The 27,511-nt window shown below is 32.5% G+C and overlaps 1 protein-coding gene across 1 annotated transcript in view; it reads right to left on the reverse strand.

Annotated features, from left to right (window-relative positions):
* Positions 1 to 27,511, reverse strand: part of KMT2E (lysine methyltransferase 2E (inactive)) — an 85,813-nt gene that overhangs the window by 17,117 nt on the left and 41,185 nt on the right. Inside the window, exons 3-14 of the mRNA XM_044678358.1 lie at positions 23,400 to 23,514; positions 22,526 to 22,755; positions 19,500 to 19,580; positions 18,282 to 18,340; positions 16,647 to 16,819; positions 14,312 to 14,350; positions 11,507 to 11,737; positions 11,261 to 11,391; positions 8,615 to 8,732; positions 7,741 to 7,850; positions 3,042 to 3,306; positions 1,784 to 1,882 (exon numbers count right to left, since the gene is read on the reverse strand). Of these exons, the coding sequence (XP_044534293.1) occupies positions 1,784 to 1,882; positions 3,042 to 3,306; positions 7,741 to 7,850; positions 8,615 to 8,732; positions 11,261 to 11,391; positions 11,507 to 11,737; positions 14,312 to 14,350; positions 16,647 to 16,819; positions 18,282 to 18,340; positions 19,500 to 19,580; positions 22,526 to 22,755; positions 23,400 to 23,514 (1,651 nt within the window). The remainder of the gene's footprint in view (positions 1 to 1,783; positions 1,883 to 3,041; positions 3,307 to 7,740; positions 7,851 to 8,614; positions 8,733 to 11,260; positions 11,392 to 11,506; positions 11,738 to 14,311; positions 14,351 to 16,646; positions 16,820 to 18,281; positions 18,341 to 19,499; positions 19,581 to 22,525; positions 22,756 to 23,399; positions 23,515 to 27,511) is intronic.

A 27,511-nucleotide genomic window follows, 5' to 3' on the forward strand; every position in this document is an offset into this window, starting at 1 on the left:
ATTTAATAGTGAAAAATGGGCCTCAAAAAATATTCATTTGTCTATATAGAACTGAGGAATAAATTTTAAAACCCCAATTCGAAGCTTAAAAGCATAGAAATAGCAAATGACAAGGCAAAACATGCAATTTTTCCATTTCACTAAAGTACCCAACTCCCCATCTACAGCTTCATTAACAGAATGTTACCAAAAGATCTTAGATGTCTAAATCATTTTGATAAGTAAGTTTCCCTTAGGATCTTCCCTTTGTAGTTCCAATTTCTCCTGACGTAGCTCCTCCTTCAAAGAGGGAACATTCCAATAGCCCCTTATATCAATCTCTCTACATTTTCTCTATATTTTTCTCATATGAACTGAATTAACTATGGTAGGAAGGGCATAATTTTCTTTTTTGGAGGCTCTGAGAACACGCTCAAAGTTTGCCATTTTCAATGTTTTGAATATATTTTTCATTACTAATAAGTTTTCTGTATTAAAAATAGCTTTTGGTGCCTAAAAATATGGCCTGGATAAAAATACAGTATAGTTATGAAGAGAACTTCTGGATCCCCACTTATTTTCAAAGTTGTTCTTATGATTTCCTGTAGCCTATCAGTGAAAGACAACAGATTAAGTCACCAGCATTGCTATGAGGAAAAGATCAAGATTGCCAACAAAGGGGAATAAGAACAGGCTAGAAAAAATATCTTTATAGCTACATGGTCTATCTCTATTTATCTGTACTTCCATCTTCTCAAGCCTAATCCAGCAGGTCAGTGATTTTGAAGTTTAGTGGACTGACACCTTTCTACACCGTTTATCATATCCTAAGAAATGGTAAAGATGGGTTGTTAGAGGTGGTGTAGTAGAAGACAAATGAATTATGTCAGCAATGACCATACTTTCAAGGAATCTCTGGATACTTCGTAAAACCCTGGGAATTTTAAGTAATACAAGCAAAAAAAAATCACTGAAAGTGAAAAAAAAAAATTTGGAAAGGAAGAAAGAAAAAAGTAAACAAATGAGGTTATCTCAACAAAAATTTGTAGCTTTAGTAGTCTTTAAAATATTGTATGCCATAACCCTGTTCTACATTTATTACTTGGCCTAATTAAAAACTTTTATACTAAATAGTTTACAAGGTGTGAGGAAAATACCACCTCTCTTAGTCCTTTGGTAGAGATGGCTGAAAATCGGCAATCTATCTTTCTTGACTACACCTATTTTTATTCAGTATTGCAACCCACTTGTACATAAAATTAGAAGTCTTATTTTAAGACTGTCACATGGGGAAATGGGACTATTAAATTTAACTATAAAAAACTGGGTTTCCTATTTGCATGGGAATCTTCATTGCTTAAGTATTAGGCATAGCTTTTAATTTGAATTCCACTTCTCTTTTAAAATTAAATCATAAAGAGAAAGGATAATAAGACACCTTGATTAGTAATTGTCAATGAAATTTATTAAAGCTTATGTTTGTATAATGTAAAGATAAAATTTCTTACATGCTAAACATGTATATCTTCTACTGCTACATACCCAGTAAAACACACACACACACACACACGCACACGCACACGCACATTAGCAAGAAATTGCTTGGATGGTTAATGGTCAAGCCAAATGAAAATGCTCTCAATGGCACAGCAAACTCCAAATTTGAAGTTCACACATACTTAGGGAACTGACTTCAAATATTCATTCTAAAGCCCAGATAAAGGGAGCAACAATTAGCATGGGAAGAGCAGCTGTCACTAACCCCTAGCAACAGCATTAAGCAGCTACTTGCTTCCCAACTTACCATCTTCCTTTTCCTTTCTGCAATCTGCTCCTCTGATTCCATTTCTACTTCATTGCTAATAGCAGTTTTTTCTTCTATATCATCAATAAAATCTGGCTCCTGAAAGATGGAAATGACTGCTTTACAGTAGCTCCACTAATCCATCTATAAACGAGGGAAATCTACTAACTGCATAGAGGTGCTAAAATATCCTTAAAACCACTATGTCAAAAACAACCAATTAACTGCTGCAACAATTAAAAAAACCACAACCTATTTAGACTCATTTTTGAAACTAGAAGTCTTCCTGATTCAAGAAGCTGCTCAAATCCAAGCATCTAAGTTGTGTAATTAAAGCTCACAAAATTCTTATCAGTGAAGAACCCTCAAAAATGTTTTCAAACAGGTTTTTTACACAAATAAAGACATAAACATGGTCTTATGCCTATATATTTGCATTTATCCCAAAATCATGTAACAATACATATGCCCATAGCCACACTGCTTAACAGTGCCTTACACATATTAAGCACTCAAATATTTGGTGATCACAACTGAAGATGACATTACTATTAAGGATAATTATCATCAGTAGTTACAGAGAAAAGATCAAAGTATTTGAAATCATTTTTTAAAAAATCACTTATTTTCATTTTTGTGCTTCCTACAAAATTCTATTTCTTAGTGTCTAAATAATCTGAAATACACATAAACCATCCCCACTAACAAAAATAAGAACACTAAGATGTCTAAAAATCTTAAGAATCTGAATTTTTTACTCTACTAGTAACAAGATTATTTAATTGTGTTTGGGTCAAAGAAACAGAAAAGAAGTTTATTGCTGAATGCTAGAATGCTTGAACATTTATCACAGAATCAAACAAGTCAGGGAAAAATACCATAAGGATTCTGATTTTTGACTAGGTTTTTGTTAAAGAAGTCAGACTCAACATTCAAGAGAAAAGGAAACCTATTAAAAACTATAAACTTTCTAATTTACCAAATGCAGTAAGGTCCAAGAATGAAATAAACCCTCAATAACCTCTTGTTTAATGATGACACTGCAGGTATATGATTTTTGGTAGAATCTGTACCTTTAATTTGATGAACTTTATTAACTAAGACAATGGAATTACTTTAAAAAATGATATGTGAAAGCAATACTATTATACATGCAAAGTTTGTACATTGAAATATTAATAAAAATCCTTCCTTTTATTTTATAAAAGTTCATTATATTGCCTGAAAGTCAATATTTACATTGTGTATATTTCAGTACCTGATTATTTGAAATAGATAGTCTCAGTGGAGAAAGTTTTCTCTGTTTATTATCTGGGCTCCTCATTTTGTTGGTGGCACTTTCACAATCCAGAGTAATATTTTGATTTTGTGATTCTTTTTCTTTTGAAATATCTTTCTCTTTTTTCCCTTTTTTCCTTCTGGTTTCATAACCACTATTGATGTTTTCCGTTGGTTCAGAACATCGTTTTAAAACTGGACATTCAGGATTTTCTTTGAGGCATGCACAATCCACCTTATACTTGCTGAGGAAAGGGGAAAATACTTAGTTAATATTTATTAATAAATGTGATCACCAAAAAAAAAACAACACAAACAATTTAATAATTTGTTTTAAAATGCCTAGTATTATTTCATAAATATATCTTATATTACTTATAGGCAGTCATCACATTTTGTAACAGGAACAAAAATACAATTGGGAACTGAGTTTCTCATCAAAGACTGAACATTCAAATTGGACATGATGGAATATGTCATAAGTACAAAGAGAATATAAACAATAATTCTGAATAGCTAAAATTATATTCAGTACACTTAGAGCTTCTAAGAAAAATATTTTCCCTTTCCCAACTAGTTCCATTTTCATAAAACTTAGTACTAAAAGATTTTAGTTGATCTCCTAATTTGTGAGGTGAAATAACAAAGGCCAAGAGAAATTAAGTGAATTATTTAAGATGACAAATTTAGTAACAAAAGCTAGCACCTAAACTTCTCCAAATGCAAAAGAAACATTCAAAAATGATCTTTCTACCTAAGAGCACCATTTAAAAAAACTTTATCCCATTACTGCTAGATGTCACTCTTGTGCATAATTAAAGCATCAATAAATGTGACAGCAAGAAATAAAATGCAAGTTTGCCCGTTTAAAAAAATGAATGACACAGTAAAATTCTAGACTGGGAAAGATGAACTGTCTTATAATTAAAAAATTAAGCCCCAAATCACAGTTCTGTGTAAAATAAGGCTCAAAAAGACATTTAGGAAATAAGTGAAAATGAAAGGTACTTTTAAAATTTGTATGTTAACAAGTTTATTTCAAGTTCTAATAAAAATTACTTCAAGGATGCATTTAATGAAACTATAAAACAAATACAGAAGTACCTATGTGACTGTACTTCTACAATGCTCTTTTATTCTCTTCGGTGCTATAATTATGTGCATATTTATGCATATTTCCTTCTCTATCCAGTTAAGATCTTTAAGAAAAGGAATCATGTCTTGTTTATCTTTGCATTTTTTCTAGTGCAGTTCTTTGCACATGTCCAAATTTTAATAAATGGCTATTGAAGAAAAGGATAGCCCCACCCTACCACAACTAAAGGACGGCTTTTGGAACAGCAATTCCCTCACCCTTTGAGCCCTGCTGAAATAGATGCACACCAAGGTTTTTGAGAACTTGCTAGAGGTCTACCCCACCACCTGGGTACTGTCTGTTTTGCAGGGAAGAGTGTTCCAGCTTCTTTCAGTATTTCTTCATTAGCCCATTTTCTAGGGGTATCAGCAGTAGTACTGAAGAGTTTTACGAGTTATGGTGACATGTCTGGCTCCTGCTTCCTGAGGTCAGCTCAGGTACTCAGTAACCAGCTTGGGAAGAGCCATCCATGTAGGCCCCAGCCCTGTTGGACAGGAGCAAAGGAGAACATGTCAATCAGACATGCCACCATCACTCATCACCACCAATGGAGAGAAGTAGGGAATCCCTGCAAAAAAAGTAAAAACAAAAAAGCCTGGTTCTGGGACAAGGCATGTAAACTGTACCACCTTGTATTACTGTTCAATGGAGCCTTTTAGCTGCCATTTTAATACATGGGGCTCAGCTTAAAACAAAATGCCTTATGTGCCATGGATAGGGAAAAAAAGGTTTTGTCCTTGAGATATGTAACAATACTAAAAACATTCTTAGCACTATCCAGCCTTCCACTTCACATAGGACCTGTCCTAGTCCTGGCTTTTGTGGGAAAGTGACTCCTAGGACATATGATTTCTGTTGGTCTCGGGATCATGCCTCCAAATGGCCTAGCACACACAGGTTGCCATCCCTGGGTTACATTCAGAACCACCTATTTAAACTTAACACAGTTACTTGATTATTATCTTCAGAATTTATTTATCCCCATTAACTAAAAGCAAGTGTTCTTAAAAATTTGTTCAGTCTAAGCATCAAATAAAATACTAAGCGCTATTTCTCCATCAAAAGTACAGTGGAAATAAAATTTTTTAAACATGTTTGGGAAAGGCTTTATTCAAGATTTTATTCTGGTCCATGGAGTTCAAATTTTAAAATGACAACAAAACCCTTCTCCATAAAAAAAAACTAGTGCAAATATGAGCTATAAAATTAATCCTTAAGCTATGAGATTAAAAAAAAAAACCCAAAACAGCACCTTCTTCTCATGGCACTCCCTGACACCCTATATGTAAGGGGAGCTGCTCTTAGGACATAAGCTTAATGACCTGGAAAGAGGAATAGAGGTATATGCAGAAGAGATCAAAGCTTTAAAAACAAGAGGCATCATTTAAACAAAGTGAACAAGTCAAAAGAAACATATAGAACATTGTCATTACTATGAAAAAATTCAGGATATCTCAAAAGTTTTGGTGAAATTTTAAATTTTAATAGTTTAAAATTGCATTAAGACTTTTGGGATACTTTGTATATCAAATCAAAATGCCTATGCCTGTGAATTACTGCCAAAGACCATTTCTCTGAAGCCCTGTTTTCACAAAACTAAGGAAGAAGGAGCAAAGCAAAAAAAAAGGGATATATATCTCACATAGATAATGAGTGTATACTTTTACAACACTGACACTGAATAAAGAAATAGTATCAGAGTTCTGTTTTTCTTCACATCTTTTCCTAGAATCTCTGAAAACTGAACCACAAAGGGAGAGACTAAGAATCATACATTAGAATTGAACTCCTCAATCCCCAGGAAAAGGTATGGGGCTCCTGAGGTAAAAGGGATAAAGACTGTTAAACTATCTGTTCTAGAGGCAGTGCCAGCAATCCATTTTGAGAGGTGGAGATGCAAGATAAAAGAAACTTCTGATAAAACTAAGGAAAAAAGTATGAAACTTAGAAAAACAAAAATATGATTTTTAACTATATCTGAATGTTTAGCCATTACTATTTTTGTAGTCTTTAGCCATATTCTAAAATACTATTACTTTTTGAATTGATTTGTAAAGACCTCAAATGTTCTTATAAAACACTAGATTAAAAAAAAATATGGTAGCATTTACATTTACTTAGAAATGTAAAAAACAAAAACACCTTTTTGGGGTACCATTTCTGCTCAAGTCCAACTGTGATATTTTAGGGTGACAGAAAAATTTGAGAATTCTTAAACCAATTGTAGGTTCAACCTTATATCACACTATTATCAGCTAAACTGGGGGAGTGTAAGAATGGGATTTGTGCAAGGTGTATTATTACAGGAGAAGGCATTGGAGAACTAGTTCTTTTTTTTTTTTTTTGTTAAAAAATTAAGCAAGACAACTAGGTGGCTCAGTGTATAGAGCCAGGCCTAAAATTAGGAGAACCTAGGTTCAAATGTGGCTTCAGACATTTCCTAGCTGTGTGACCCTAGGCAAGTCACTTAACCCCAAGTGTTTAGGCCTTACTGCTCTTCTGCTTTGGAACCAATATTTAGTGTCAATTCTAAGACAGAAGACAAAGATTTCAAAAAGAATTGTGCTAGTAGAGTCCAGAAATCCATAGACTTTACAAAATGAATCCCCAAATGTCTCAACTTAAACTGACAGAATCTCAAACTATGTATACTGGTTTAACAGTATTTTTATATGGAGCATTATAATTCCTAGTTCTTGGTACTTTCATCAACACCAGAACACTTGATCACCATGTGGGGTAGGGGGAAGCATAGAGGATGCATATAAAGGGAGGAAATGAAATGAATGAGAGGGACAGAGACTCTCGACTTGGAATTTTATCAGGAGAAGGAAATTCCAGTTGAGACTTTAATTTTAACAACTGGGTAGATGGGCAACTTCTTTATAATTTATAAATCTTAAGAGTTGCCTGAGAAATTAAGTGGTTTGCCTAAAGTTACTCACCTTACGGAAAGAATTTTTTTTTTTAACTGAAAGAAGTTTGTCAGTCATCTAAAACTAGAAAGCATGGTAATTTAGAAGTAGTTATGCTTAAAGTATTTTTAATAGAACAAAGCACTTTCCTTTCTTTTAAAGGAAGGTAAGCTATGCTTAGATACTCTATTAGATAAAATGTTTATTTTCTTCTTCTAAACTCTACAGAACAAAAATCAATAGATTGTGATTTTCACAAATTTGGTGGACCACTTTTTTCAAGGAATCAGAATTCTTTTATTCCGTTCTTCTATGTACAAAAAATTAACAAAACCTAAAAATAATTCTCAGAAGCTAATACTATCAAAGAATAAATGTATTTTTTTAAAAAGGCATTATATCATTAGTATAAAAATTTGTCTCATTATGACGTAAGCAATGATAATTGAGAAAGCTATTCCTTAGTCCTTTACCAATGGTAGAATAAGACCACTTTTGTGAAGCAATTCACAAAACAATCTTAATTGACTTGACTAAAAATAGTAATAACTCCATGTAGTTTATTATTCAAGTTTGGTGAATATTTTAAGAACATGTATGCAAAATGGCAACTTTTTTTTTCCACGTACCAATTTCCATAGTCAAAATCAAAAGCAATAGTAATTTCTGTTCCCTTTGGAATGCTTTGGATGGAGTAAATATAAAGATGAATTGTTCCATCTTCAATGATATGCCTCACCTGGAGATCAAATAAAAATGAAGCTTAGTTCACAATTCTTTAAAAATACTTTTATCTAAATAAAATAATCCAGAGAGTATTAATTTAAGAAACATATACTTAAAACCTGCTATGTCCATTCATTATGCCAGGTTCCTTGAAAAGGCTGAAATTTAATGAAATGATGAACCTGATTTTATGCTAACTTATAAATTGGTCTCATTAGTATAATCATAATTAGTAATTTGGTTTAACTAATTGACACTTTAAAAACCTTCTTATGTAAACCATACAAATCCTCTTACTTATCTTTATGAGCATCCTAGAAGTTTAGAACTGAAAAGAATCTTAGAGACCATGCGATTCAACCCCTTATTTTATATGTGAGGAAAATAAAAGCTGAAAGGTTAGGTAACTTATAAAGTCATGGGGGGGTTAGGAGTAAAGGCTCCAGCCCAGTTCTTCTGACTCCAAATCCCAGACTTCCCCTTCTTTATACTATGCTACTTGCCAACATCTGCTAAAGTCCTAAATCCCATTACAGATTTTATGGAGAATAAACTAAATGATCTAGAATGAACACACTTCTTGTAATTAGCATACCATGCATGACCTTGTATTTTTTTGTGAAAGCACTAAAAAATGAGGATGCATAAATTATGGAAAGGTATATCATTACAACCTCTTTGATGAACAAATTCATGAAAGGTTGCACATATCTATATACAGTAAAGAGAATATCATTTTTAGTTGGAGAAAATATCAAGACCACAAAAACCACCTACCTCTGCATTTGGTGTACAAGAACGTCTAATGAATCGAGCCTCATTCCCAAAAGTCCTTGCATCAACACACATTTCTAACCCATGAAATTTAGAGTAGAATAGAACAAAAGGATATGGCCTTCAAAGGAAAAAAATGTTATCATTCATTGGCATTTTAACATGACAAACTATTAAGGTTTAAAAAGTTGTGTTCTAAGTCAGTAATTTGTTACAAAGAGAAATGAAGTATGGCTTAAAATAACAGTTTGAATGAATATTAGGGTAAAGTAGTTCTTTTTAGTGGGATTTCTAATGAGTAAGTTTCTAGTAGTTATATTTCCTCCTGTGTAAAGGAATGAAAAACAAAACATAAGACAAAATAGTCATAAAAATATCAGCTATTTTCCCTTTCCTTTGACTTTTACATGTGTCATGTTTGGATTTGATGGGTAATATGAAAGTCTAACCTACATCATTCAACATGGGGGGGGATGGGAAAAATTAAAGAATAAGTTTATGCTTGATGAAAATTCTCTTTCTCTGCACTGCCAAGAACTATACATTTTTAAAAATATAAGTTCTTAGAATGTAGAAATAGTTCTGGTAATAACTATAAGGTATGTTAACCATAAAGGATTATACTATTGATATACATATCAATATATATGTATAATACAATAATACAATAGATATGTACCTACCCTAAAGCAAAATAAACATCTGAAAATCTAGATTTTACAAGAATCAATTATCAAGTTGAAGAAATCCCTATTGAAGAAGAAATCACCACAGGATATTTTTACATTTCAGCTTTTTTAGTGCAATTAAAACAACTATATTTCATATATATCTACATATGCAACACAAGCCACAGCATGTCAGTATCTATGGAACTATCTAATATATCCTACAATTAACAATCATATATGATAAGAAACATTTAATAATTAGTGAGTGTCAGCTAAGGTACAAGATTTAAAACTTTATTGGGTAAAATATTCAAGAAACAAGCAATGACCTGAGACCTTGACTACTTTGTCCTATTGATATTTTCAGAAGCTAATGAGATAAAAGCTGCTAGTAGATCATAATCTCTATACTTCTGGAGTATATAAGATCGCAAACAGTTATAATTTCAAACTACATATTATGCCTCAGGCTATAGGGAATCAAACAAGAGAAAAGTGCAGCAAAATGTACTTCTCATTCTTTTGCTAGCTTTATAGAAGTATCAGATTTTTCCCCACTTAATTTAGGAAGTATATGATTATGGCCTCTTAGGTGGTACCTTTACTGTTTTTTGTTTTTGTTTTTGTTTAAACCCTCAACTTCTGTGTATTGGCTCATAGGTAGAAGAATGGTAAGGGTAGGCAATGGGGGTCAAGTGACTTGCCCAGGGTCACACAGCTGGGAAGTGTCTGAGGCCGGATTTGAACCTAGGACCTCCTGTCTCTAGGTCTGACTCAATCCACTGAGCTACCCAGCTGCCCCTGGTACCTTTACTATTATCTTCCCCAAGCTCTTAGTGTTTATGATATGAAGGAACTGTGTTAAGTCTTAGACAGGATCCCTAATAATAAGGATCCCTGTCAGATATAGTGCTACACTATAGTGCTACTGGGAAGGCTCAGTCTGATGGATCTCTTGATCTTGGAAATTCTACAATGGGCTAGACAGATCAGAGTCCGACATCAATGTAGCATAATCCATGAGAACAGAAATCAATTAGTGAACAGACCCAGATTAGAAACAAAGCAGGCCAAGAGCCTCATTCCATTCATTTAGTGGTATGAGGCCCCATGAGCAGCCCTGGAACTTTCATTTTGCTTAGGCCAAGAGGCACAGTCTCAAAATAAAACAAATGCAAACCAAAATAACATAAACCACTGAGAGCCACTTATAATAGTCTCCCTTTCTTCATGCTATTCTTAGGACTATTTTAAATTGGTTATTTAGACAATTAGAAGATAGATAAACTCTCTCTATTAAAGGGTATCGGGTATTCTTACAAAAGTATAATTTTTAAACTGCTTTTCATAAAATGTTCCTTTAGATGCCACATCATAATCTTAAGAATTTGAATGATCTTAGAACTTAGGCTTATTTGACCCTCTCACCGTCCAGTTGAATTCTGGTTCTAGAACAGTGGCCGTCAACCTTTTAAAAATTGTTTGTTTTTTTCTCACAGCAAAATAAAGCAAACACAGCACAATGAAAATTTAAACTGGAAATTAAAAAATGGCTCTCCAAACCTATTACCCAGGCCTGCAGCTGAAGATATAGTTTTGAGCCTTTATAGACGAAGAAGCTATCGTATGACCTTCCAGATGACAAGCCAGGAAGCCCAGTTGGCAAACTTTAATTGGGGGCAGGAGCTATGGATTGGAAAATCTGAATATGAAGATAAATTTTGTAGCATGACCTTTGAGAACTAGCATCCTCTTAAGAGAAATGATAGGCTCTGCTCACAGTCAAAAAGCCAAATTGTAAAAACAAATCTCTTCACTCCTATCCATATACTCTTTACATTATGCCAGGCTGCCTTCATTATTATTTCAAAATGGGCAGTTTTAATTATTAGGAAAATTGGAATAAAAAAGCAGGTATTAATAAGTTAATGTTAGTAACAAAGCCAGAAATTTAAATTTAGACAAATGAAATATGTACCTCTTAAAGAAATATCCATTTGCTTCAAATTGCTCTCTTAGCATGAACTTCCCTCTGTATTCAATAATAAGAGCATCAGGAGGCAAATCTTTAGCAGATTTCAGAATTTTCTTATTCTTTTGTATGTAGCTCTAAAAAAAACCCAAAGTTAAATCTTAAAACAGAACCAGATAGTAATACTATTAATTGGTTTATAAGCAAGAAAAGCACAATACTACAAGTTTTTATCTAATTTTTTGTATTTACCTCTACAGGAGGCTTGAAGATCAGATTGCTGGGATTTGATTCTGATTTATTATTCATTTCTTTCTTATCATTTCCATTGCCTAATCGTAAAGCTATTCTTTGAGCCTCCCTTTGGACACCTTCACTGTACTGGTTATTATTTGCTTCCTCATAACGATCCATCCAAGCTTTGATTTTAGTTTCCCATCCAAAATTTGACCCATCAGAAGGATCAATCTCTGGAGCTGAACCCTAGAAAAATCACAGCAAAATGTTACTGTTGATGTTTATTCCTAAATTAATAGGAATTAAAGTGTTAACTATATATTACAAATAAAGAAATAATATGAGATTAGAAAAATGAATTTTGTTTCCTAAGGTAGTACTGCTAAAAAACATATTATACCACAGTAGTCAGCAACATCTTACCACTAATGTCATGCAGCAAGTGGATAGAGAAAACTGAAAGGATATGGGCATGACAGACCAAGATAGCAACTGTTCAGGGCTTAAGTCATTTGCATGTCGCAAATATTAAGACAGTGATGTCTAGCTTTAATAGTGTGGCAGCTATGGCAACTATGCCATATCTATTTCTACCAATGTTAGAAACTTAGGTTCTACACACATAAACATTCCCTGCCCTCCCCGTTATTATATTCATAAATCCATTTAAAATTCAAATAAGTTTCTTTATAATTGAAAAACTATCAGTCTTCATATTATGCCTGAAACAAATTGATTTTCTTAGTTAATATAACACGCTTAAGATCTAAAGTTTTCTACTTTAAAAAGTTAATAAGATTTTGAAAAAACAGCTTGAAAGTAATTTATTTGAGGGCTGGAAATTTACAGCTCTTTGCCAAATGTAAAATAGTCAAAATTGGGGGCAGTTGGGTAGCTCAGTGGATTGAGAACCAAGCCTAGAGACAGGAGGTCCTATGTTCAAATCTGGTATCAGACACTTCTCAGCTGTGTGACCCTGAGCAAGTCACTTGACTTCCCATTGGCTAGTCCTTACCATTCTTCTGCCTTTGAGCCAATACTCAGTTGACTCCAAGACAGAAGGTAAGGGTTTAAAAAAAAAGGCGAAATTTCAGTAACAGGCTGTGATGAAGACACTGCCTTTATTCCTATGAACTCCATTTCTTTGAAAGTTGAAATTAACTTATATAGTCAGAAAAGATAGGTCATGAATGCAGGGAACACAGAACGCTCAATCTCTTTGAGAAAAGATGCAAAGCTTTGTTTTAAAATGTTCAAAGACAAATGGAGGGCCAGATTCACCCATGGAATCTTAATGAAGTTTTGCCATGCAGCATGGACTTTAAGAATTTAGATGTATTTAAGTTTTCACAAGATATTTCATTCACAAACACATAAATCATATTTAGTTACTCAAAACTACAATATTAAGTAATTGTATAGGATTATATATATTTCAATTATTTTCTTTCCTTTGAAGAAAAATTGAAAAATATAGAAACTACATTCTCTGACTACAAAAATTTTATCTCATATTAGGAGAATAGTAATTCATTTTAGTTATGATAGACACAAAAGCCTAAAATTGCACATGAATTGAATATCTATGCCTGCTTTGTTACACCATAGTTACCAAATGACAAATTCTATACTATTTCACGTAATTTTGAATAACTATCCTATATAATTCAATAATACTTTTAAGAAAGTCTTCACCATTTGTAACTACAATTGAAACTTTTGAATATGTATGTACATTTGTAACTTTATCTATATTATTATAATTTATCATATGAGAGTAATATACAGATCACAAATAACCAAATCAATAAGTATTCATATTTTTAACATCTTAAGATTTACTATTATACAATGAATTTCTATGTAAAACTTTTAGCTAATTTAAAAGGGATATAACAATAAGATACAAAGTTTTAAAAAGTATCCAACTTAAGGAAAGAAAACATGTTATATGAATTTAAAGTAACAAGCAAAATTTATTTCCTAAAGTGTAACTTAGATCTGATTTTAAAAAAAAGTTACTAAAAATAAAAAACACTAAGCACTGCTCTCAAACTGAAACAAAATTAAAGATGAATAATGGAATAGCTAAAGAGCTGGTTCCAGGGCATCTATTTTCCTAGACACATGGAAATTTCTTCAATCTATAAAACTGATTCTTCTTTGCAACTATACTCTACTAGAATTTAAAATTTTATATTAAGAATATATTTGCTGCTCCTAGTTATTAACTGTCAAAAGAGAAAATCACCCTAAGTTGTCTTACTGAAAATTGTAAAAATAATTCTGCAACATACAAAATCCTCTAAAAATCAAATCAGTAATTTTGTGCCTATAAATAAATATAAACATATATTCCAAATAATTCAAGATTAAAAAACAAAGTAAATTACTAATGTTGCTAAAATGTTATTTAGGCAAAAAATACATTCCAAATACAATTGATTAATTACTGACAGAAATGACACTCAATTATTTATAACAGGGAAAACACAGATTAATAGAAATGCAGGTGACAAAAAACTTTTCATTAATTTTAGCTAAGTTTAAATATCCTCATACCACACTACCCTTAATCCTACCAAATTTTAAACAATGCTATTAACACTGGAAATATCTTATACCTTCAGTATACCCTCTGGTGAAAAGTAAGAGTAATGATATGGAAATATCTTATACCTTCAGTATACCCTCTGGTGAAAAGTAAGAGTAATGATATATTTTGAGTAGTAAACTATAAGAAGGGTTGTAAATAAACAAATTAATCTTTGCATAATGGCTGGTTAATTACATAGGTGTGAATTTTTAAAATTTATTTACCTTAACTCTTGATGATTTCCTAGAGCCTTCACGAAAAGACTAAAATAAAGACAGATGTTATAAATTAGATTCAAATTTTTAAATTTAACTATTAATAGAGCACTACACCAAAAACATAATTGGCAGGATGCAATGCATTATAAGAAACTGCTAAAAAACATGATTAATATATATGACTTGAAAAGGCCTGAAATCTAATAGGGGAATTAAGACTAACAAATGGCTGCACACAGTATAGTATAGACTATAATTCAGTCCTAAACTGTGTGATAGAGATTATTTACATGTTTTGAAGGAAATGAGATAATTGAGACAGCATCATGGAGGGCAGGCATAAGTTGTATGCTCTCAATAGGCAAGAGGGAAGATAGATATCCTAAGCCGTGATCAAAAGCATAATAGCAAGAATAAACATTTTCCTGGGAAAAACATACCAAGCTGCTTAGAGCAACAGTTATAATCAGGAGTGAAGTAATATATAAGACCAAATCATTGTAGGCTGAAGCTATGTTACAGAGGACTTCAAAGGACAGGATAGGAAGACCCAATTCAAACATTCTGATATTATTACCTTTTAAATAAGAGTGACAAAATTAAAACTGTTTAAGAAAGTAGAAAAAAGGATAAATTAGAAAAGAAAAACATGGAGTTAAGAATCAACTAAAATGCCCCTGCAGGAATCATCAGATAGTTAAAGGCTTAGTATAACAAAGCAGTAATGAAGATGAATAGCTATGATACATTTCAAAAGGAAAAGACAGCAGAATTTAGTGACTAATGATTATGGAAAAAGCAAGGGAAACACAAATCAAAGATGATTCCCAGGTTACAAAACTGAATGACATAGAGAACTAGGGGTATTGTTGATAGAAACAGGGAAGTCAAAAGGAGTAATTCATCTAGCCAAGGAGTGGAATTTGATGAGTTAGAATCAACACATGACTAGACAGATGGAGGTACAACATAGCGGAAAGAGGTTACAATTAGAGGGAGAGAAGGAAAAGGAGAGAAGGTGAAATGAACAGAAGCTAAAATGGCTAATTTTGCATTATTCAAGTATTTTAAATTTTTCTCATCCAGTGTTCAATTTCTGACGTTACCAAGTATCATAAACAATACACTAAGTAAATCACAAAGGTTGTTACTACAGTTGTAGTTTTCTTTCATTCCTTTTCTTAAACACGAACTATTCAAAGAGTTTTTACTTTCATATTTACCAACCATAATAATATTGAGCTGAAAAGCTAACCAAAAACTCATTAGTTTTTTCTAAATATATTCAATTTCCCTTCCCCAATTTGCCAAAAAAAATCTCAACAAAAATTAGAATTCTATACCCTCATTTTTTAACATCATATGATGTTTCACATTCTGTGGTCAGCAAAACCTTCACACTTCACCTGAAGTAAAATATATATGAAGATGGATTGAACTTTATCCAAAATATGCCTACTTATATGAACAGTAATCTTGTACTTAACTTAAATAAAGCATTTGGGAACACAAACATAAATAGAAACTTACCGTGAACAGAATTTTTAAATTTTTGCATGAGATCTTTTAGAAAAGCAAAAATTTAACAATGACAAATAAAAATTAACAATATTTAAAATTCATTGTGTATGTGTTTGTATACACACAAGTGTGTGCATATGTACGTGCATGTAGCCACACATACAATCATACTTGGGTACTAGAGAAGAATTCTAAAAAATAATGATGCCTTTTAAAGTTAGATGAATTTTAAAAGGAATTCTTCCAGATTGATTACTAAGACTTACAAAATTTCTACATTTAACAAATTCAATATGCAGTAGTTGTGATAGAAGGGGTTTCACTGAATATTTTAAAACTTCATTATTGGGCTCAGTGGATAGAGAATAAGGCCTGGAGACTTAGGTTCAAATTTGGTCTCAGAAACTGCCTAGCTATGTGACTGAGCAAGTCACTTAACTTCAATTGCCTAGCCCTTACTGCTCTTCTGCCTTGGAATCATTACTTAATATTGATTCTAAGAAGTTATGGGCTTATTTAAAAAACAAAACAATTTAATTACATTACACTATAAATATTATAAAGCACATTATAAAATTAAAATGCTATAAAAATATAAGCTATTATAAGAAACTGGCTCGTAACCACTTTACTGTTCACTAACCTATAAAGGGACCTAACGAAATTATATCAAGTTAAAATAAAAATTTCTCATGTGAAAAATTAAACTGATAAACGTATTGTTATCTTTCAACAGTTGTTGCAGCCACATACTGATGTTCCCCCACCCATAATATTATATACATTTTCTTTGTCATATGAGTTATCCAATACAACTTACTTTTTTGCATTTTGAAATATTTTGTTCTTTTTCTCCACTTTTTTTCCTTTTCTTATCATTGACCTTGGTAACTCTCGCAGCAGTTAAAGTTATTGTTGTTGGTGTATGTTGAAATGCAGTATACAATTCCACAGGAACTTCATCGCCACTCTCTGTTGCACTGGTGTCACCATCTTTAAATCCAAAATTATTAAAAAATGAATTTAATATTTCCCTCAATGTTATGTCCAAAAATAAAACTACTAGCTCACATCATAAACTAAAAGCTCTCAACATTTCTATGATTTTGAAACAATATAAATTTTTAAAACAAAAGAAAACATTTAAAAACTTTTCTTTCATTTTTACCCCCAAAATGCTATTTATGGCAGTATACTTCATTTTTCATAAATGAAATTTTATTTTTCTCAAAATAGTAAATGTAAATAAAGACAAGTTTAATTCATTTAATATTCATTTATAAAGGTAGCGCAACTGCCATATTTTAAAAATATTCTTACATATGGAAAAAATCTTTTTGTAAATGAAATTATAAAAACATTACTTTTGGATCTGAGGAAGAATGGCACAGTATAAAGAACAATAGACTTGGGAATCACAAGAGATAAGATTTTTGTTTCTGTTCTCCCACTTAAAGGCCATGTGACCTTAGTTAAGCTATTTAAAGTCTTTAGTGTCTCCATTTGTTCCCTGGTAAAATGAAAGGATTATGTTAGACTAGCAGTTCTCACAGTTTGGTCTTTGGACTCCTGGAGAGTTCCTGAGACCTGCTATGGGGATCTTTGAGGTTAAAATTATTTTCATAATAATACTAAGTCATTATTTGCCTATTAAAATACTCCTCTGTTTCCCATCTACTATCTGAGGCAGAATTTTCTTCATATATTAGAACCAAAACAATATACTGCAAGAGATTAAATACAGAGGCATCTATGAGAATCTAACTGTTTTCTATTAAACCAGTCATTAAAGATATTTGCAAAATTACATAAAGCAATGCCAACCTTCTTGCTAATTTTCCAGTTTTAAAATTAAAAATGTTTTTTGTTAACAATATAATGGTTTATTATTGTTTTAGAATGAATTTATTTATTTAAAAATTTATTTAAAATTTAAAAATACCACTTGTAATTCTCATACAATACTGATGAACATAAAACTACATAAACAAAAGATATTCAGGGTCCTGAATAATTTTAAGAATGTGAGAGGTGTCCTGAGACCAAAACATTTGATGAGAACCGTTATCTAAAATGATTACAGTCCTGGCCAACAAGAACTTTATTTTTAAAAAAATGAAGAGTTTTGGGAAATTAAGAAAACAACAAAAAAATCCTCTAAAACTTTATCATTCAAAGAAAATTGATGATACAGTAAGGCACCACAAAAACTAGAACAGGAACTACAGTAATAAAGATTATTTATAGCTGAAAGTTCAAAATAAACTAATATATCTCCTTTATGTAAATTTAAAATATTTCCAACAAGATTAAAAGTTAAGATCTATTATTAACAACAAGAAGATAAAAATTAAGATGGACACCATTTCTGATCTCAATCCAAAAGACTTAAATCCAGCAGAGCAGAGCATAAAATTTTAATTTTAGGTTTTTTTTAATTATCATTTTTACACACCTGACATATTTTCTCTTTTCCGGCGTTGTAACAGCACGGCCCTCTCTTTATCCAAATTCCTAACACACAAACAAATTAGATAATTAGTTCATTATAAAACTACAAAATGAGAGAGACAGAGACAGAGACAGAGACAGAGTGTGTGTGTGTGTGTGTGTGTGTGTGTGTGTGTGCGCACAGACACATAGACACACAAATATGGATATGGATGTGAATGAAACTTACCTGCTGAAAAATGTACTAAGCCTTAAAAACTTATTTTATAGAGCTGGCTTCCTATAAAACACACAGTATGTCCTTCTATGTGGTGGGTCTCTAGTTACACATTTAAAAGTGTGTTTTTTTTTAACAGATCTTTATTTTGAAATCACAGCTCAGTTCAAGGAAATTTTGTGCCTTGTATGTAAAAAACTAACATTTAATAATATAGTAAAGTTTTAGAAAGTAAGTATGGGAAAAAATAATGGATAAAAATAGTATTTAAATGTTACCATGAATGAACATTCTGCTATGCTAAAAATGTTAATCAAAACTCCAAAACAAATAATCTAATAATATCCAAGCTGCTAGCAATATTACTTAGTTCATTTTAGAAATAGCAGTTCCTCAAAGCCATTAGCAATTTATTTCCTTCAACCTCCATACTTTTAAAAACTTGAACAATTGTCATCCTAGAAAACGTTTACTGTTTTCCCTAAATTACTTAAATTTATTTGCCTTTCCAAGTATCTTTGCCAAGTAAAACCTAATGAGTTTGTCAGACTTTAAATGAAACAAAGGACTCAACTACCCGATCTTTGCTTAGCAGACATTCACCCCATTGTCTGCTGAAACATAACAGCTATTCTGCAAATGATTATTTGACAATGATCAGCAGAGTAGAGTGTGCCTTAGCTGACCTTTTAGTTCCTAATGGTCTGTGTAATTAATTGCTTAAAGTACAAGTGGTTTTTATATAATATCAAAACTAGTTTTAATCCATAGATTTTTCAGGATTTTAACAGAAATACAGTAGGGAAGAGAAATAATAGCAAAGATAAGAGAGACATATTCAAGTTAGGGGTTGGGAGCAGGGGTGAGGGGAGGTTCCAGGCTAGTAACATTGTATAGTGATCCTATAACTTAATATTTCAACTTCTTGAGTTCAGAATTCTGATAAATTTCTGGTAAGTGAGTAATACCATTAATACAAATACCACCAGACATACTACCACTCACCTAGGCTGACAACGTTCACACAGATATATATCAGGAATATGCTGCCTATCAATCCCCATGCAGTCAATATGTTGCCAAACACTTTAAAAAAAAAACAACAACAAAAAAAGAAAACAAATTACTATTAGAAGAGACCTCTCAACACTTAAGATATCAAGTTCAATTCAATAAGTTTTTAATGATTACCTACTATGTGCCAAGCATAGTGCTGTGAGGAATTTTAAAAAAAATACGACAGTCCCTGCCCTCATGGAGCTTACAGTCTTGCTATAAAAAAACAATCAAAATAGAAGATTATATATAATCACCCACTAAATTAAATTCAATTATCTGGAAGAGATACAGGTGCTCAGGGATGGCTAGATAAAACTTTAGTCTCAGAAAAAAATTCCTGGACAGGACCAGACTTGAGCTATGAGTATATTTTTCTTGGGAAAACTACAATTGAGGGATTAAAGACTGAATCTGAAGGGGAAAATGAACGTGAAGTATTAGGGAGACAGTAAAGTGATCAACCTGGATAGAGTACAGAAATTACTTTGGTGCTGCTTTTGGGGAGAAAAGTAATTTCTCATGTAATAAAAATCTGAGTTTAAGATATTGAAAAATCATGTAGGGATCTGAAATGCCAGAGGGAAATATTAAAATTAGCGCCATCTCCCTTCTCCCCAACACTGGAAGGCTACTATGTTTTTTGAATCTGTATTTTATCCAGCAATAATATTCAGGGAATAATTAGAAGCAGGAGAAACCAGAAGGCAAAAAAGATCAATCAGAAAACTACTGAAATCATTCATGAGTGAAAGATGACTGACCAAGATAATAGTGAAAATGAAAGAAGGAATCTAAGAGAAGTTCCAAAAAGATTGAAGTAAAATCTATTTTGTTTAATCTCCTCATCCAAATGTGCTTAGTACAACTAGACCAGGGATAATAAACATCTCAACTTCTTTTCAAAATGTTTATTATGTCTTGTACTTGACTTTAAATTAAATTACTTCTTCATAAATGACTAGGCTATCCTACAGAGAAAACTCAGTTTCATCAACTATATTATTAGATAATATGTTTCAACAACTTCTATCTTAGTAAAACTATTCAGGTTAAATAACCCAAGTATGCCATGAATAGTATCTGAAATTAAGGGGAAAATAAGTGCAGAAATAGATAAAAGTAAACTAGAGATAACAAGGGGCAGTCCTTGATGACTGATGGGATCTGTTGGGGATAACAAAAGGAAGGAATAAACTGTAAAGCCCTATGCTTTTAAAGGCTGGAAGAGCAATAGTAGACAATCATAAAAGCTAAGCTAAGAAGAAATACCTGTTTAAAGGAAGGGGAAAAGTGTTTAGTTTTGACACAGTTTGGTTGGTTTGGTTGTCACTAGGACAACCAAGTAAAGGGTGATATTTAAACAACTTGAAATATGGGATTGAACTGAGAACAAGATTATCAGTGCTGTAAATATGTATTTGAAAAATGAATATAGGCAGTAACACTGCACAAAAGTGAATGAAGGAAAAAGAAAAGCCAGAGAAATATAAATATCAACAAGAATCCTTTCTGAGATCATGTGAGAAAAATCACATAGCCTGGATAATTCAGTGACCATATCATTAACCTATATAACTTAATGTTGATTATATTAAATTCTTTGAGAATTACTATTGTTTGTATGTCAATAAATATAATTTAAATTTTGGGGTAGAGGTGCCAAGAACTGTTTAAATTCTGGCCCTGAAATGAAAATATATCATCAATGCAGCTTGCTGTTTATGACATCAGACAATATTTACTATTATAAAGAGAGGTGATAGAAGCATAGATTATGCAGGGAAAAAACATTTTTAATAGTTGGTTTAAAATGACAAAGTGAGTAAAAAATACTCAAGAAGATGATTCTCTAAACATTTTAAAATTTGTCATAAAGTTAGGAGGCTTAAGAAACAAAATTCGTTTTTTAAATTTCATAAAATTTTGCTTAGAGCTGTTATACCTTTTAATAAAAGGAAAATATTAAATTTTGAATTTTTACTTTCTTTGCAAAAGTTTTAACACTAAAATAAGAGAATTGGACTGGATTTTTAATATAAAATTAACTCTTGATTTGTGTCATGTTTGGCAATGAAAAGGATCAAGAGCACAAATAATACCACAAAAAATTCTACTTAACTTGTTTATTTTAATACTCACATTTGAATAAGTATAATCCTGAAGGTCAGGGAATTAACATCATTTCAATTCAAATACAAAGGCCACACTATGAAGACCAGACTTAGGAAGTTCTACAAAACTATCTATCTTTCCCAACCTACCTCTCTACTCAACTCTTTTTTTGTTCCCCAGCCCATGCAAGGGATGGACTCAGACTGAGCTCCTATCCCCTTTCTCCATCCTCCCCACCCACCAAGAAAAACAAAAACAAAAAAAAAGCCCACTTTCTGTCCCAATCACACCTTCTCTAGGGGAGGAGGCCTTTCTTGGTGGCTGAACCAGGGTTGGGGGAGGGGAGACTGTGGTTCTGGTTCAAGGAGACTCCAGAGTGCTGCAGGTGCAAGTCAAAAGGAGGTGAGAGAGTCAGGTCAAACAAACATCAATTTAAAAAAGTATAATTCCCCCAAAGTGGATAATAAGAACTGACTATACAGTACAAGCAAATTTTTTAAGTATATACATATGTGCTATTCACACGCTGGCCCTACTGCTGTGAAAAATATTATCACTATTGTTGTTGAACTGGTTATAAAGACTCTTTTGCCACATGGACAAAGTCTGGAAGTAGTCACCTGTTATCCAATTAAGGATAGGGGCTAGAAGAGCTAATTATTATAGCTTTTTCATAAGGCCTTCTGCTAAGAAGCAAAATAGGCAACATTTTAATAGTGGCAGGCTTCCCACTTTAAAAAAAATCAAATATAATTTAGTGATTCTTTTAAAGTAATAATAGTTATCTGTGCTACCATGTACTCAAGATTCAAGGTTAGAAGAAATTATGTGAAACAAAGTAATGGTGGGAAATATTTTACCTGCATTTGTCACAACAGATCATGTAGCCATCATCATGTGTAAAACCACAAATGCACCTGGTTACATCAGTACCATAGCTTCCATCCTCTGATGTGCTGATGGTGGTAGCACTAGAGGTCTCATCAAAATTAGGAGTAGTAAATATGCCTACTTCATTTTTACTAATAAGAACTGATGGAGGAGGAGAAGCTGGAGGTGTTGGAGGAGGACGAGCACCATAATTGTGGTCCTGGATAAACACAAACAGCACAATATTATTTACTGGAGCACTGAAATGCACTAAGTTATAATGTACTTTATTTCAAAATACAATCCCATCACTTTAATTTTGAATATTTCTATAAAATCAAATTATACTTAAAATAATGACTTATGCCAGATATTCTTGTCTTCCAACAATGATTTTTAAAAATAGAATCTCCAGATTATTCCACTTTTACTACATTATCTTCAGGCCACACCAAAATTAAAAATATAAAACATCCCACTTGTCACAAATCTCTACCATTAGCTTTACAAAGAGCAAAAATACTATGGAGTCAGTAATAGCATTTGTAGCAATAATGAAGTCATGAATATTGCCACATACTTATATTTTCTTACTAGATGTCAAGCTGTTTTTAAGATTAGGTTTTCATAAATCTATGCATATTCAGGTCCCTCCCCCCATTTTTCTTGCTGAAATAAAATCTCTAAAGTAATCCGTGGTCTCAATTAGCCTCAAGATTATAAACTCATCTACTGCTACAAAATCAAGTCAAAAGTAGCTAATATTTTAAAATGCAAACTAGGCACACTTCAAACGTCTTCCCAGAACTAGCAGATTTAAAAATCAAAATGTCAAAGGATTATTTTTAAGTGCATGACACTTACCGCATAGGGCAAACCAATATAACTGTGTGAATGATGCGAGCTGCTGGTATATAACTGATGTGGATAACTGTTGGATTTCTCAACTACCACAGGGCTAGCTTCTACGGATTCTGGTCTGGGGAGAGAGAGAAAAGAAAGCAGAAAGAGGAAGAGGAAGAGAGAAAAAATGAGAACAAAGGAAGAAAAATGATAGAGATAGAACAATCAGAAGTGAAGGAGGTAGAAGGAGTGAGAGTGATAGAGGGAGATGGGCAAGAAACAGGGAAGAAGTATTAAGAGACAGAGAAAGGAAAGGGATACAGGGAATGGGGGAGAGAGGGAGAAAGAGAGAAAGAGAAAGAGAGAAGAGGACAAAAGTTGTATCAAACAGAATTTCCTTTATATTCTCATCTACTTTAAGTCAGCTGATAAAGGCCCAACATTCATATTAAAATGCAGTTCTACTTCTATAAGTGGTTTACATTGATGAATAACTCCAAAAAAAAACCTTCTATAAATCAGTTGATGTGAAAAAACAATAATGCCTACTATTTAACAGATTTTAAAAGACTCTTCTAATTCCATCTGGCCCCCAAATTTAATAGGATACCTCTCTCATCTCATTTGATATGAAAAGTTAGCTAATAATGCCAAAGACAATATTTGAACCAAAGTTTACATAGCTCTCATACTATATATAGGTTCTATACACAGGGAGATATGGAAATATCTTCAAGATTACAAACCAGATGCACTTCATCCCCAAATCAGAACTCAAAATCATGCATTTTGGTGCACTCAAAGCAAAGTGATAAGGGCTTATAACAGAGGTGGGGAAATGAGTAGGAAACAGTAGCTAATGTTATGATAAGCCCATATGTGTTGACCTGTTGGATGTTAATAGCTCTCAGCTTCATGGAAGGTGACTGGACTTGGTTGTTGCTGGTATTAGAACTGGGTTTTTAATAGATCATGCACTACAAAAGTTAGCAACTTGGTTTAGCTCCTTTAATATACTCCTTTAACGCATTTAATGGCCAAGGATTACCACCATTATTACCTAGATTCTTTGATTCCACTCTCAGCCAATTCCTTTCCTATAATACATTGGTTTCCTCTCCAAAGGATACCATAGAGATACAAGAGAGGGGACTGTTTTGTACATACTTTTTAAAAATAGCTGCCATGCATGATAGCCCTTATCTTTTCCTCTCTTTCAAAATATGTCTTAAAGTTGTTTTTCTATAGAAAACTTTTTTAAGATGAATGTTGCCTCCCTTATCTTAAACATCCTCAGTATTCACAACAGTACTCACACTCCAGACAGGTAAACATTTTCAGGAGTCTCAATTGCTAAAAATCAACCAATTTATATCGATGTTACTGTAACATTTACCAGTCTATACCTTAATGTCTTCTTCCAAATAGCCCCCTCCCTTACCCACCACCACACAATCTTTCTCTGGATTTTCCTGATCCGAGTTATAAATGGCAGCAACAGAAGAAGAGGGCAGCTAATCTAAAGGAGAGGAAAGAGTAAAAAGAAAAAAGTAGCATCCTAAAGGGAATTTATAAACTAAGAAAGCAGACTTTATTGTGTGGCTAATAAACTAGTTATAAAGGCCTCTCTAAAATGCTGCATTACTTTGAAATAGAGAACTTCTCAAGATGGCTATTTGAAAGACTGTAGGCAAATTTCAGCATATCTGATTTATTAAAAAGAGATGAGTTACTTAATGTGGTCTTATTATTTATATTTAATTATGGCTAGTAAAAGGTTTTACAAGTAGTGGTTTAAAGAAACAATTCATTAAGAGCAAAGTGAAGAATTATTCCCAGGATGGAAGGATATCTGCTACCCAGCACTCTCGTCATCTTGGAATTTGGTGTCAATCACTTCAAACCTCTAAGGCTTTGACACTATGAAATAGTAAAAGAGCTTAAAGGATGAAAATGTTAACTACAAAAAAAAAAGGTGTTTGCTCATTTCATATTTTAAACAGTTATGCCTTGCAAAGTAGAGTAAAAAGTGAAGCTACCTACGTGACATCATAAAAAGAAGATTTTCCAAGGCAAAAGAATGACACAAAGTTGTTAAAGGGAAATTTATGCTGAAAAACAACAAAATAGAAAAATAGAAAATAAATAGAAAAGAAAATCAAACATCATTGGACTCCTGACCTGCCACCCTCAGCAATCATATCGTTTTAAATGTCTTTTCAAATGCCTATTAAAATTCTCATAGAATTTAGGTGACTTTCCGAATTTAATTACCTTAAGGGCACTCCTTAATCTCATTTGTTCAAGAAATTAGGCAAGAAACACGAATTGGATAACTCTGCACAGTTCACTAAAATATTGAATTTGAAGTGTGACTGGCTTCTATGTTGCCCCAATCAATTGATATACAATTTCAAAAGCATTCTGCAGCGTAACACAAATATATAAACACACTCTCAGTGATATTTATGGATGACTATATGGTGCTTGTGGTTAATGGTATACAAAGTCATTCAGGGTTAAAAGTCATTTATAAGAACCCAATCTCCTATGTAAATATTCTATTGGAAAACCAAAGTCAATTTTAAAGTAAAAGAATTACCTATAAATTGATTCTTACAATGTCCAAATGCAGCTTTGAATCAAAAAGTCATGGAATTTGAAACTTTTAGAAATGAAAAGGGGCTTGGTTCAACCCATTCATTTTACAGGTGAAAAAAACTTGACAAGCTAGCTTATGCATTTAATCATAAAGACTACAAATTTCTTGATTTCAAAGCCCAAAGCTTGTTTCCCTGCATGTGTTTATGTTGCATGACAACTACATGTTAGGCTCAAAGATATGGGCTTTGTCTTACAGGGTTGGCAATAAAGAATCTCCTCCCTCCAAAAAGACCCTTTATTATGCCAAGAGTTCACCTTATTTAACCATTGCTGCTTTTAATGCACAATCTTTTTTTATTCAACGATAAATGAATGGACCATTACAGATATTCTCACTACAAACAGAAAAAAGAAATTGTAAAATTGCAGATAAATGAAAGAATAATCCAGATTATATTAAACACCCAAATTATTTCAAAAGAAGCCCAAAAGCAGTAATGGAAACTATGTCGTCATTTCACTTTGCTAGGTTCATTATTATAAGCCAATAAGACAACAGAAGAGAACTGCAGCTAACATACTACCATGGTGAAGTAGGAAAGAGAAGCTTATTAAGAACTTGACAAGAAATGTCAAACTAAGTTGTCATACATTTTGATGTTTTGTGACTTCAGTGAGAAAATGGAGAAAGGAGAAAAAAGCAAAAACTATGTTGGAAGATCAGGAAATTGAAGAAGTGCAAAGACTTGAAGATTAAAAAGTATAGCACATTCAAATAAGAGAATAAGAAGATGCTAAGAGCTATAAGCATCAAAAAGCTGCAGTAGCAGGGAAAATATACACATACAATACTTTTTCTTAGAGAATATACAGTTAAGCATATAACAATCATTTCATAATCAGTTGTCTTTGAGCATTTAGATGGTTAAGGAAAAAGTAAAAAAGTAAACACTAAGTATAAAAAGTTTAAAGTACATTTACATAGGATTATATCTACTCCAGCTGGAGATTTGTTTAAAAAAATTTGATTCTGAAATTTTGACACGGGCAAAAGGAAAGTCACTGACTCTCAAACGTAGCATATTGGACAAAACACTAGGTTTGGAAACAGAGGACCTATGCCTAGCTTTGCCAATTTGTGTAACCTTCCAACAAGCCACTTTATTTCTCAGTAAGTTGGTTTTTTAACTGCAAAATCCAGTTACCTTTTTCTCAATCTATTTTTCTTGATTTTTTCCATTATTTGAAAATGCTAACTAGTTCTTTCCCCTTGCATACTTTCTCTTTCTATAAGATTTCACAATATCACTTTGTCTTGGTTCAGCTCCTGATTATTCTTTCCCAGTCTCCCTTAGTTTACACCAAGGCTCTGTCGCAAGTTCACTTTTCTAATCATATACTCCAGTGATTCCCAAAGTGGGCATTACCGCCCCCTGGTGGGTGCTGCAGTGATCCAGGGAGGCAGTGATAATTGCAATAAAAATTTTTTAAAAATTAATTTCCAGGGGGCTAAGTAATATTTTTTCTGG

This window comes from Gracilinanus agilis, chromosome 5 (assembly GCF_016433145.1).
Source record: "Gracilinanus agilis isolate LMUSP501 chromosome 5, AgileGrace, whole genome shotgun sequence".
Classification (NCBI taxonomy): Eukaryota; Metazoa; Chordata; class Mammalia; order Didelphimorphia; family Didelphidae; genus Gracilinanus; species Gracilinanus agilis.